At 47.2% G+C, this 12,886-nt stretch overlaps 4 protein-coding genes across 4 annotated transcripts; 1 reads left to right on the plus strand and 3 right to left on the minus strand.

Moving 5' to 3' along the window:
* Positions 1-156: 156 nt before the first annotated feature.
* LACBIDRAFT_291910 (uncharacterized protein) lies at positions 157-8,537 on the plus strand (the record flags this gene model as incomplete). The annotated part of the gene is made up of 30 exons (XM_001873640.1): positions 157-358; positions 411-835; positions 924-1,114; positions 1,355-1,463; positions 1,514-1,549; positions 1,675-1,758; positions 1,965-1,981; positions 2,033-2,060; positions 2,124-2,230; positions 2,339-2,347; positions 2,825-2,949; positions 3,002-3,031; positions 3,082-3,265; positions 3,316-3,378; positions 3,434-3,477; positions 3,524-3,645; positions 3,701-3,937; positions 3,988-4,010; positions 4,062-4,093; positions 4,141-4,298; positions 4,360-4,503; positions 4,698-5,285; positions 5,406-5,588; positions 5,636-5,668; positions 5,716-6,380; positions 6,429-6,818; positions 6,871-7,121; positions 7,174-7,243; positions 7,299-7,318; positions 7,371-8,537. 30 exons carry the CDS (start codon positions 157-159, stop codon positions 8,510-8,512), a joined length of 5,712 nt encoding a protein of 1,903 aa, XP_001873675.1. The 3' UTR covers positions 8,513-8,537.
* LACBIDRAFT_301848 (uncharacterized protein) lies at positions 8,534-10,747 on the minus strand (the record flags this gene model as incomplete). The annotated part of the gene is made up of 7 exons (XM_001874273.1): positions 8,534-8,642; positions 8,693-8,789; positions 8,839-8,936; positions 8,988-9,250; positions 9,296-9,475; positions 9,528-10,126; positions 10,174-10,747. The coding sequence occupies 7 exons, from the start codon at positions 10,745-10,747 to the stop codon at positions 8,534-8,536; spliced, it is 1,920 nt and encodes a 639-aa protein (XP_001874308.1).
* An 88-nt stretch (positions 10,748-10,835) lies between these two features.
* Positions 10,836-12,021, minus strand: LACBIDRAFT_301849 (uncharacterized protein; the record flags this gene model as incomplete). The annotated part of the gene is made up of 1 exon (XM_001874274.1): positions 10,836-12,021. One exon carries the CDS (start codon positions 12,019-12,021, stop codon positions 10,858-10,860), a length of 1,164 nt encoding a protein of 387 aa, XP_001874309.1. The 3' UTR covers positions 10,836-10,857.
* Positions 11,999-12,814, minus strand: LACBIDRAFT_175600 (uncharacterized protein). The gene is made up of 5 exons (XM_001874275.1): positions 12,792-12,814; positions 12,612-12,741; positions 12,466-12,555; positions 12,286-12,415; positions 11,999-12,235 (listed from the first exon to the last, which is right to left on the minus strand). Exons 3-5 carry the CDS (start codon positions 12,500-12,502, stop codon positions 12,085-12,087), a joined length of 318 nt encoding a protein of 105 aa, XP_001874310.1. The 5' UTR covers positions 12,503-12,555; positions 12,612-12,741; positions 12,792-12,814; the 3' UTR covers positions 11,999-12,084.
* Between the last annotated feature and the right edge of the window lie 72 nt (positions 12,815-12,886).

Below are 12,886 nucleotides of genomic sequence, written 5' to 3' on the forward strand. Positions count from 1 at the left end.
CAACCACCTCTGGTGAGCGCTCAGAGTTGGGTTGACGCAAGGTTGACACTGGCTTTGACCTTCCTCCGCAGTTCTCCGTTTACAAGGGAACAACCGTCAAAGGCCCGTCTATCTATCACATCTTTCTTGTTAATAATCCACTTGTCCATCCCAACCATGTTTGCGGCAAATGAAGAAAGCTCAAACTTCTGCAATAGTTGGCTTCGTAGTGAACATCTCGTCTCCATCGACGCGATTCAACAAGCTTTACAGGAACTTCCTGTTGGGCTATTTGATGAGAGGCAAAGTGAGGGTTTCTTGCGAGAGCTACTGTCCGCCAACCTCGGTACACGTCCAATTCTTGAACTCGTCCTTTCAGGTTCGTCTCAACTGACCTGCTGAAATTGCCAAACTTACATAACCTTTTGTAGCTGGGAATTGGAGCAAGTGCCTGGCTACCTCCATCTTGGATACATTCCCGCAATCAGCAAAGACATTTCCACAGTCGTCTTGTCATCTCGTACTTGACAGACTGTCGCTCTTTCTTCTTTTTCTACCGCACACATTCGATCGAGAAGCCTCCGAATTACTAAGTTCTAACCGTGTATCGGTGGAAATGGCACCTCAAGTGCTCATGGCTTTGGCTTCCATGTCTTTCTCGTCCGACGATCAGGACGGGAGTGACATGGAAATCGATGATGATATGTCATTTTTTAAGCCAAAGCGAGAGACACAGCGACAGAGGAAACGTGCAAAACGAATGACGACAAAGCGGACAATCACTCCAAACCCTAAGCCTTTTGAAGCTATGGGCTTGTCAATCCCTTCGACCGCTCAAGATGCAAATGAACAAATCGTGAGCATCTTGGATGAGCAAAAGGAAATATTAAAGGTGTTATTTTGCGACCAATTCTCTTGTGGAAGTTCGGTCAATAGTTTTCCAGTTTTATCTTGCGACACTCCAAGATTCTGAAGTTGCAGCCACCATCCAGCGTGGATTTATTCCCGTCGAGGCGACTGGTGATACACCGCCGGCTGATACCATCAAAGAGAGACGGCAGCCCATTTTGCATGCAGATGGAGAAGTCGGTATTGATACCCCTGCTGCTTTCCCAATGGTACAACCAATGAAAGCGTGGGTAGACACATTTACCACTTCACACCAAGATCATTGATGCGTCCATTCTTGTAGTGCCCTCTATTTTGATAGTGCACTCGGATTTGGCGAATGGCGTATCCTTATTTCCACCAGGGCTGACCGGGACCTACGAGAATCCCGACGAAAGGATGCGCACTTTTTCAAGATTGTAATAAAAAAGATCAAGTGGTTAACATGTCCTTGACTTGACGTCGTTCAACTTATCTTTCCATTCAGAGAACTTTCAAACGGACACTTTTCGGCAGATAATCAGAAACGGCTCAATGGAATCAATACTGAGATTCCCATCTACGAAGCCAAGATGACACGGGATTCGCGATTGGTTGTACGTCGGGCCTATATCGCGAGGGACGGTGATGCTGACATCTTGTTTAGTATCAAGTGGATTGCATTCCTGAGTATGACACAGATGTAGGTAGCAGGCTCTGACCAGGCCCCATTTGTTTGCTAACCCGACCATTTGGTTAGGTTGAACGACAAGGCATCGTACAGTTTTCATCTCTACATGTCATTCACTTGACCCCTTTACCTTCAAGTTATCAAGATTTTTGGAGTTTATACTCACGCCCAGCTTGACAAGCGGCTTTGGGATTCAATGGGACACCAACTCGGAAGAAAGGGTAAACAGTACCGTGAAAGATGCACATTCCGCAATCGACCCCATCATGCTGGAGACAATGTCGTTCTGCCTGCATACTTTCCTCCTCCTGAAAAAAAAGAAGAAGAGGATGTTTGTATTGTTCCCGAACTACCAAAAGAAGATTTGGAAGAGGTCTGGTTTGATGTGTACTTCACATTACTTTTACTAACTTGAAGCTACATCTAGCTCCATTCGCTTCTTGTGTCAGTCCACTCTTGCTCTTGCGAAAGCTGAATGTTGAATTCCTCCTTTAGACTCGAAAAGTTCGTGACATTTTCTCAGGTAATTCTCTTCCCATGCACGGAATTCCCTTTGCGCGGCTGAAGTCTTCTGCCGTTCATGTAGGCTCTGCTGAATAGTGTGCACCTTTCTCAAGTTCAGAAAATGTCCTCTAACTTGGTCGTGATAGGCATTATAGCGGATCTTGATGTTGCACATGTTTTCAATGTTACGTGAGTCGCGGTACTTGGAAAGAGAAAAAAACATTGACCCGGTCAATTAAGACCACAAGAGAAGGCAATCATTGAACACCCTTATTCATGCTATGTTCTCGGACGCAGCGGAACTGGGTGGGTCCCCAATGAATTGACTACGCCATTCCCGAGACTGATTTTTGTGGAACAAGGAAAACGACTACCATGCTTTTCAAAATGCTTGGCATCGAGAGGGCTTTTCAAGCACAACAACACTCAATTTCAAAACCACGACAACTTTTCGTCACGCAATCCCGAGTTCTAGCTGGAAAAGTGGAGGAATATTTTGCGAAGCTTTTGGAATCTCTTTCCACTGCTGGACAATCTCCAAAGGAGATGGCGAAAGTAGCAAAGTCAAAAAAGCTGAAGGAAGAAGGAGGGTTGATAGACCTTGACGACGATGTGGCTTGGCGAGCAGATCTTCCTCAAAAGTTCAGCCTTCTTCAAGACGAACATTTTCCCCTCTTCCTGACCTTTGATCGTGTTCGTTGATTTTCTGCTAGTATCTATCTTTACTGATGGAGGTATCAAGTTGGCAAAGTTGCTTGAGGCTGATATTACTCTCAAATCTAGAATGACCACTCCTTTGAATGCTGATCCGTCCTTCGGTCAGCAAGCTACAGGGAGGCTTATCACCTATGATGTTTTCCTTCGGTCCTATTGGCCTCACTTTTCACAAACTCTTACCAAGGGCCTAGGTACACCTTTCCTTGCTTCCTTTATATTTTCTTCTAAAAATCTTTTTTGCAGATCCTTCCCTTGTATTTAGCGAGTTCATCGGTGTGGCTCAGGCATCTGTCGTCTCTTTTCAATGACTGAAATTCTCACAGGTGTTATCAAGGGCTCCGAAGAATCTCTGAGTCACGAAAATCGCTTTTTAGATAAATCCGAATACGAGAATCTTAGTCACCGTGCGCAGTATGCATTTGCAAACCAGCGCGATGTGATTTACTCGATATTCTCTTCGTTCCGCAAACACAAAAGTCTTTGTGGCGATTATGATGCTGCAGACAGGTAGCGAACTTGCTTCTCAAAATCTTGACGACATTAAACCAAATTATCAGGACACATAACATCTTGAAAGCTATTGAAGCCGTGGGCATCCCCGGCCCTAAAATTGATTATCTGTACGTGGAGTACTTGTTTTGTTCGCGCCTTACCTAAACTACTCTCGTTCGAAAGCTATGTTGATGAGGCTCAAGATAATCTTCTCATTGACGCTCTTCGTGGGTGAAGTCTTTCCGATTGAATCCCCGCTAATGATCCTTCTAGTATTGAGGTCTTTGTGTCGTAACCCTGATGGATTATTTTGGGCGGGAGACACTGCTCAAACGATTTCTGTGGGGAGCTCCTTCCGATTCAACGATTTAAAAGCCTTCTTATTCCGTCTGGAGGTACGTCCTTCCTACCCAGTTCTCATTTGTTACTCGCCAACATCGTGCATAATAGAAACGAAGGGAGAACATGATCGCTGACAGGCAGCCGACGCGAGAAGTGCCACGTACATTTCAATTAGCCATCAATTACCGCTCTCATGGTGGTATAGTCAACTGTGCTCATTCCGTGATCGAATTAATCACAGAATTTTGGCCATATGCAATTGATGTTTTGGGCCGAGAACAGGGCGTTGTTGATGGTTCTAAGCCGGTATTTTTCAGTGGGTGGGACAAAGAAACAGTTCGATATGTAGGTCACACTTCTCTGTTGCTTATGCGGTAATTCATTAACTCACGTAGGAACAATTCCTATTTGGAGCATCGTGAGTAGAAAACATTTTGGGTACACCACTTGCAATAAACGATTACTTCAGGGGCAGTCGAATTGAATTTGGGGCGCAACAGTGTGAGTAGCTCGAATGACCTTTCTTCGGGCCACTCAAAATCTACTAGGTATTCTTGTACGTGACGAATCTGCCAGAGATGAGCTTCGAGAACAAGTGGGAGACATTGGTCTCATCATGTTCGTAGAATATTCTTCTGTCGCAGAACGACGTCTGACGATGCACAATAGGACCTTATACGAAAGCAAAGGTCTAGAATTTGATGACGTGCGTTCAAACAAAATAGTCCTGAGAAGGGGGGTTCAATTTCTGACTCTCTTATGTAAAGGTCCTCCTTTACAAATTCTTTGAAGACTCTTCTGTCGATTTGTCACAGTGGCGAGTCGTTTTGAATCAACTTGGTGATGAGGAAAACCTTGATGTTCCTGCACCACAGTTTGACGATACTCGTCATGCTGGTGTCTGCAGCGAGGTGAAATTTTCGCACTCAGTTCATCTATCAACGTAGCTCAACATGGTTTTCGTGTGACAGCTGAAATTTCTCTACGTCGCTATCACCAGGGCACGAAAAAATCTGTGGATCGTAGATTGTTCAGAGACAAGCGAGCCTATGAGGGTAGATCTCATATCCCTCGTTGTGAATCACTTTCACAAATCATCTTGTAGATTTTTTGGACCTCAAAAAATCAAATTCAAAACTGTACGCCTGGAACTGATGTTCCGCGTCTGGCGGTGTCATCTTCCCCTCAAGAGTGGGAGAAGTCCGGTAGAACTTTGTTTCAGAATAAGAGATACCTCCAAGCTATGCACTGCTTCGAACGCGCCGGCTTAAATCGTGAGGTGTCTGTTTCTAGGACCTACTACTTACGAGAACAAGCACGAGCTACCCCCACAACTGGATCCCGTCAAGCTTTGAAATTGCGCCAGAATGCTTTTACTATCGCTGCAGAAGCTTTTCTTCAATGTGCTGTTGCGGCGACCAGCTCCAGGGAGAAGAATGTGTATTTTCGTAATGCAGGAGATTGCTTTGAGCACGCCGATAATGACTGCGAGGCTGCGCAAGCGTATGTTAAAGCCCGAGAGTTCGGCTTGGCAGTAAAACTGTACCGCAAGTGTGGAATGTTCGACGAAGCTGTCGACGTTGTGACCACCCATCGAGAAGATATAGAAGCTGATGTGGCCGAGAACCTTCTCGACGTGGCCCGCCTATTTTATTTTAATAGGAATGAATTGGAGTATATATCTTCTTTTTCGGTGATGTACAGAGGTTTCTGACCCGATGATTTATTAGGAAAGCAAAAAGATTATTTTCATCGGACGAAGAACAGCTACAATATTTGGAAGATTATGATCTCGATATCTCTCGTGCCGCAGTCTTGGCTGGACTTGGGAGACTTCAGGAGGCAGCAACAATACATCTTGCGGAGGGCAGGATGCTGGAAGCAATCCGGCTCCTCTTGGAAGACGGGAAAGACCAAGGAGCGATACGTCGCGGGCATGAGTGTCTTCTTGAAGGACTCTGGAAACATCTCTCCTTTGGTGTTAAATATACCGAAGGTGCAAGAGATATTAAACCATTACTGGAATTTGCTTCAAATTCCAAGCTCTCTTTGGTGGACTCCTCCGCTTCCGATCAGGTGTGTTGTTCGAAACACAGTAACATTGTGCTCACTTTCTTTAACAGCTGGCAATGTTTCAAGCTGTTGCGTCCTGCGATTTGAATCAGCTTCGCGCCCTCGGCCAAAAATTTGCATCCCGAAAGGAAGTAACGTCGGCTCTTCTTTGTTTCGACCATTACTTTCAGAATTTCCCCCGTATCATCGTCATGGAAGCGACAGAGATCTCGACAATCCTTGCAGATTTCTTGAGCTACTGTTCAATGCTTCGCGAAGTTGCTATCAGCCCAGACCCTTGCAATAACGCTGCCATCCAGAAACTATTCGGCTTCCAAGCTTCTACGGAAAACATTTTTCTACTTCCAGAGGGAACATATCTACACCAATCATTTCTGGCTTTGCGAGCGGCTATGGGAGTGAGCGAGCAGGGTGCACTCGTGACCGAATGGGATCTCTCGCAAAAATTTAAAGATTGTCTGTTTACACGCATCAGCAATCGGATCAAGGAGGAAAACGACATCTGTCGCAGAACCCAAGCCTTCACTCCTTGTTTACCTTTCGTGATCAACGACGTGTGCAATAGGCTACAGTGTCCTCGAAAGCACATCCACTACACATCATGCACTCCTGCATGGTACAATGTCCAAGTCAGAATCCACCTCCAGCAAATTTTGATCTTTCATAATCTGCATTCAGTGCAATTTGATGTGCAGGAGCGACATAGGCAGCACAGGTATGAGCTGCCAGAAAGATGACGTAAATTTCACTTAATTTCCATTAGATTCTGGATCAATCGACTCCACGAGACCCTAAACCCGTCCATTTACTATCTCGGCACATTGGCAAATTTGGATGTCGCTCTGATAAAAGAAGCTCAGAAAGCTGTCGAGGTCGTCAAGAGATGGTGTCGCGACCTCCTTGACAGCCCCATGAGACTAGACGCGAGGTTGTTGACGACCGTATACCAGACAGCCAATTTATGCCTTTTCCTTGACAAACAAAGTGCGAGGGAATATATCCACCGGGCCCCCATTCTTGATGTCTTTGCCCACCAACCACAGTATAGAAGGGAACTCAATGGTCGTAGGGGCCCCCGCGTTGTCAATGAAATGATGCGCTTCCTTCAAGGCACCGACGAGGTCTTCATCCCAGCGGGATTGTGTTTTGTCAAGTAAGTCATATTGTTCTTATCCAGCTGCAACAGTTGCATATTTTATCAATAGGCATCTCTTGACCGATAGCGTCCCCATTGATATCAACGTACTATGCGACGCCATCGACTTTCTCTGCGGTGCCGTTGTCATAGTCAGAAAGGAATTTGTCCTGCATAATGTGACGCTACCACGAAGCTGGTTTATCACTCTGCTGCGTCGCATCAAGAAGGATACAAAGCGGCCAGCGACGCTCATGCTGAATTTTCTGCTGAATTCGGTCAAGCTGCTGGTGGAACGACTACAGTCTGGAGTAGGTTCAGGTTGGTTTGAACACACCATGTTTAATACTGTTTCACTCACACCCTAGTGCAGGCCAACTTTTGTTTGAAAATACGGACCTCAGCGAGCTTCCGGCGATTCGGGTCGTCTTTCTCACTCGAGTGTAAGCGTTGAAAAAACCTTCCATTATCAAGTACGTTAAGATCCCCCTTTTCCAGATGCAAGGCAATTTGCTTGGGTGGGTTGAAGTTTACAATTCGTCATCTTCGTCTAACAAAAGTTTCGACCAGTGGGTTACAACATGAACCATGATGATCTCCGCCAAGAAATAGTCAGGATTCTAGGACCTGTGAGGACCGGTCGGCCCCACTATCTGAACGAGTGGTACGCTCATGCTCGGAATTGGAATCAACTTGCTCAAGCCGTCCATCACTCAACGACTGAATCATCGCTGGATGAATTAATCCAGTTGTACGATGACGGCAAGAAGCTTGGAAGGTATAAAGCGCCTCAAGGCGTGCGAAGGGTGTTCTTCAAGACCATTGAAGACGTACCTCGACTTCTGAGCGATGCCTCCACGCCCTCGTTCCTATCCTCTCTGAGACCGGATGCGCCTACGTTTGTGCCACGGGCTCGCCAAAATGCAACGCCTGATGATACCAAGGACCAAAGAGATAAACCTGGAGAGTTTGAGGTGGATATCGAAGAGCCCGACGTGGAACACATGGATGTCTTGAGTCCTAACAATGTTGTTGAATCTATAGCGAGTACCGCGCTCTCTGTCGAGCACAAACCACCTTCAGCTGAGCAAATACATGCGGCACGGGTATTCCAAGTCGCTTACCGGAAAGCCATGTCAAGGAGGCGGAAGATGGTCAAAACCGCTGCAGAGGCTTCTCGTGCCAGCCTGTTTGACGCCTGCCTCGCGGAATCAAGGACGATGGAGTGGCCACACAACTATTACCGCCTCTTGTTTTTGGGCCCTCTTCCACATGTCCTAGTATGCATTAGTGGCGTTCAGTCGTACGTCGTAGCTGCCAAGGAGAAGGCCAAGAAGCGATGGAGCAGGGCGTCTCATCAGGAATTGGAAGATATTGGCAAACGAAGGACAGAGTTAAAGTACAATCTCGTTCTACTTGCTTTTTATCAAGTGGTATTGAATATTTTTAGTGGTATTTTCCGGGACGCACAGCGCCTATACAAAGCCTTGCAGCCTCAATCGGAGTTGCATCGGAGGCGGGACCTAACCGAACTCAAAACGCGGGTGCTCGAGGTGGAGATGCTCCATGGACGTGTTCCTCCTGGGGCGTGCCGGGATGTCAGAGAGGATCTAGATTTGGCGTTGAAAGCTATTGTGGCGGTCAAGCAGCCGATAAAAGCCAAACCAAAGCCGGAGCTTTGCATGGATGATGACGACGAGTATATTGGTTGAGGTACATACATATATTAAAATCTATAAGAATGCGCGAGCTTGCAACATCCATATCCGTGCATATTCGCCGTTCTGTTTCATGAGTTGGTCGTGAGTGCCTTCTTCTACAATCACAGAGTCATTCATATACCTGGAAAGGGTTGGTTTGGATGGAAAAGGTGAGAACGGGAAATGACGAACAGTATTTGGTCAGCATGGCGTGTGAGGTTTCCAAATCTGTGCGAGGAGAATACCATTGTCTTGTTACCTCTTAGTTGGCGAAGCCTCTCGAATAAATCTGTCGCATGGATCAAAAAAAAAAAACCAAGGGCGAAGGAAGTATTGACCATGCTCAGCTGTGGGATCCAAGCTTGCGGAAGGCTCATCAAAGAGCAAGAGCCCCACATTTGGTTCTGACACCAAAGACCGCATAAACGTCCGTGACCTGCAAAATGAATACAATGCAAAACAAAAGAGGAGAAAAAGCAAAACTCACAAAGCGATTCTCTGCATCTGTCCTCCACTCAAGCCCTTGGATTCCCCTGTGCTCATGCCGGCTACATCTCTAAGCTCGCTGTAGTCCACGGTATGTCCTGGTAAGTTACTATAATGATCTTTTACAGGGCGTTCAAGGTACGTGTCGAATCCATCCGGCAAGCGTTCGATAAAGTCTTCTGCGCCGCCAAGCTGTGCGGCTTTGCGAATCTTTTCAAGATCCGATGCGTGTGCGGGGTTACCGATGCCGATGTTGTCTTTGATCTGTAATTGTGTTGGCGATAGAATACAAGGGAGGATACAACGCACCGATAACGGGAAATGGGTGTAATCCTGAAACAAGACAGAGATGGCGCGTCTAAGATCCGAGAGTTTGAGTGTGCGAATGTCTAGTCCGTCGATGAGGATAGTGCCCTCGCATGGGTCGTATAGTCTTGCGACGAGTTTGAGAATGGTGCTTTTTCCTGATCCGTTGGCGCCTACGATGACCTAGAACAATGTAAGAAATCAAAAAGCAGCTGGAAAAGAGAGCGACACCAACACATAATTGGCCCTTTTCAATTTTGAAAGATACGCGGCGTAGTGCATAGGATTCGCTGCCTGGGTATTTGAATGAGACGTCGATGAACTGTATAGAAAGGCCTTGAAGGAGGAATGACTGGTCTTCAGGAAAAGGAAGGGTACCGTCTAGGACTTGATTTGGTATGTTTCCAACCTCGTATAGTTTTCTGATGCTGGAGAGTTTGTTTGCGATGGAGCTTGTTCCGTCGAAAAAGCTGAAGAGGGTGAGTGTAAAGGACTGGGTAGTTTGCGTGATGAGCGTCAGTGAAGCAAGGGACAAGGGGATGGATGCTGGGTGTTGGACTGCACGTAGAGTGAATACGAGCTGGGGTAATTGGTGGAGGGGATCGCTGAGGAAACTTGAAATGGAAAGACGGCCGTACATGCGATGGATGGTAGCAGCTTCAAAAAAGTCACCGGCTCGATCTGCGACTGCATCCATCGCCGCTTTGTACGTGTGAGTGAGATGGTCTGACATTCCACCTGCGACGATTTCGTTGCGATGTGCAGGGTCGATGACGGTGCGTTTGAGACCCTCGCTTTTGATGTAGTCTTGGTCTTTGGTTGTTGCTGCCCAAACTGAAAGAAGAGTTAGCGGAGAGAAAGAAAAAGATAGGGGGACATACCTCCTGGTTTGATGAATGGAGAAATGGAAGAGTACCATTCGTAGAGCAAGTGGGCAAAGCTGAGGAGGGCCAATAAAGGACCGTCACGCTGATGGCGCAGAACGGAAACGAGGACGGATAGCTGAGATGTGAGTTGGATGAGGGTGGTGGCTATATGAAGAACGGTGGTGACTGCGTCCCATGCAATGGTGGAGCGTGAGTTTGGGGACAAGGATTCTTCGAGTTGACGCTGAACGGCAGAGTCATCAAAGGTGGGTGCATCGAGACGAGCCATTGCACGAAAGGTGTGAACGGAGTAGTACTGTTTAATTCTAGAGTTGAGCGGGTGTGCGAGACGTGACTTTGCATGACGAGAAATGCGAGTTGCAGCTTGACAGAGAAAACGACCAGCAGCGATGCGAATAAGGAGCTGGGTGTCGATTGAGCGTGTATCAACAGCTGCTTGAACGATAGAAAGCAGTTGACCAGAGAACCAGAGAGAGATTGCTGGAAGAAGAGACGAGAAGAGTTCAACGCAAATATAAGCTGAAAGATAAAAAGAACAAGATGGAATGGATAGAATATCCTTTATCATTTTATACAGAAATGGTAGAGCATGATAAAAGTGTGTCGATTGAGCAGCATTTTTATTCTCTTCTTGGTAGAGATCCCAAACTCCAAAGTTTGAATGGTGGATGATTGTCATTATTGGTATTTGTGTTTGTAAATCCAAGCTAAGCCTATATCACTTTGACCTTGATTCACAGCAGCCCTGTACCATTTAGCTGCCTCTCTTTTATCCTTTTTGCATCCCTTTCCATTTGCCAGACAGAATGCTAGATCAACCTGAGCATCCGAGTCTCCAATCCTGGCTGCAACCCTGTAATAACTTACTGCCATCTTTTGGTCTTTAACCACTCCCCATCCATGAAAGAAACACTGTCCGACTTCGTAGATAGCCAGAACCAGCTCACTCCGAACAGCACTCCATTCTCCTCCCCCTCGTGCACTCTCCAAGTCTTCTACAGCACTCTCTGCTGCCCGTCGAAGCCACTTGAACCCGATCTTTTCGTTCTTTTCACATCCCCATCCATGTCGCAACGTCAATCCCCACATCAACATCCCCACTCCGCACCCTCCTCCTTCCTTGGCACTCTTTTCAAAGCACACCGCAGACTCTCGCAGTCGGTTCGCTTCGTGGTGTTGGATCCCGAGTTGGAGGTATTCTTGCGCTGTTGATGTTGATGTTCTTTCCCTCGGCGGAGCCGTTATCGTTAGCGTAGGCGTAGTCATCATAGTCCTCGGTGTAGCCGTACTCCCAGGTATAGGTGTAGGCATCACTAGTCCGGTGGGCAAAGGTACCGCACTGTCATACGGATAGTACGAGTATGTCGAATACAAGCTAGCAGGCGATCCTGTTCGCTGTACCCGATTCCTCTCCAATACATGTCGCTTTTGCTCTTGCAAATCGTCCACACTCCGTCCAGGTCGAGAAAAGTTTGTACCAATCGGCTTGACAATCGCCATACGTCCCGCCCTCGGCACTTGTCCATCTGGAGACGACACAACCACCGTAGGTACTTCCTCTCCCCCCCTCGTCGTCTGCCATGATTCCCTAGCAACATTCTGCTCGTCCTCCTCGTAGCCATAGTACCGGTGATAGTCAAATTCTGACTCTTGGTACGATGATCGCAGGTACGAGTTGTTGTCCGTGTTGGACGATGCCGTCGCCGTTGATTGTCGTGCAAAGTCGCTGTGCAATAGCGGAGAGTTGGGTGGCAGTCTCGCATACGACGTCGTCGGAGTCTCATTGCGTTTCGACGTCCTGCGAACAAGGTTGTCCAATGGGGATTCAGAGTCACCCATCATATTGGGCAAGACGAAAAAAGCTGGCAGCCAAGCACATCACTACATACATTGTTGCCATATCTACTAAATACCAACTCTTCGACGAGGTGTCTGTGTTACTCTGGCACCGGCTCCAATTCCCGTATGTCGCGGTGTCCCCGGTATAATAATCTTGGCGCTGCTCCCGCTGGCAGTCTTGATTGCCAACGCGTCCTCTTCCACCTTTTTCGCTGTCCTACCTCGCCAGTAAGTGTCGTTAATAACAGAAAAGAAAAAGAGGCCTACTCTTCACGCTGCCTCGCCATCTCTGTCTCAATCTCGGCCCGTTTCGAAAACTCTCGATCGGCCTGTCTTCGATTCCCGCGCTCGTCAAAGTTCTTTTCCTTGACAGAGTAGAACACGGATCCAAGTTCAGCTGCGATCATGATCAGCCATCTATCCTTATCTATGCGGACGGACGCCTACCGAGCCAGTATGGGTCAACTGCAGTCACTTGCGTCATGTACTCTTTCGATGTCAAAATAAGCTCATGGTACACCACGTATGATGGCGTATCTAGCCACACACACACATGTCAAACGAGGGGTCTAGCTCAAAATTCGGAAACTCACATCCCAGTCCATACAGGGCGCTCGTGGGATGCAGATGCGTCGGCAGACCAGAACGGATGTTGACAAATTCCCCAATTCCCTTGACTCGTGCAGCTTGATGAAAGTAGCCTGCCGTAATCGCCTTTCTAAATTTACTTCAAGCACAGAACGTTTGGGCGGAAAGTGCAAAGCTCACCTCAGCACATCAAAATCGGTCCCGCCTGAGATGATGTCCATCTTTTGGAACTTCATAATGTCTTCCAACTGAGCGCGGACCTCTCTAGACTTTCTCAGCA

This window comes from Laccaria bicolor, genomic scaffold, assembly GCF_000143565.1.
Source record: "Laccaria bicolor S238N-H82 LACBIscaffold_1 genomic scaffold, whole genome shotgun sequence".
Lineage (NCBI taxonomy): Eukaryota > Fungi > Basidiomycota > Agaricomycetes > Agaricales > Hydnangiaceae > Laccaria > Laccaria bicolor.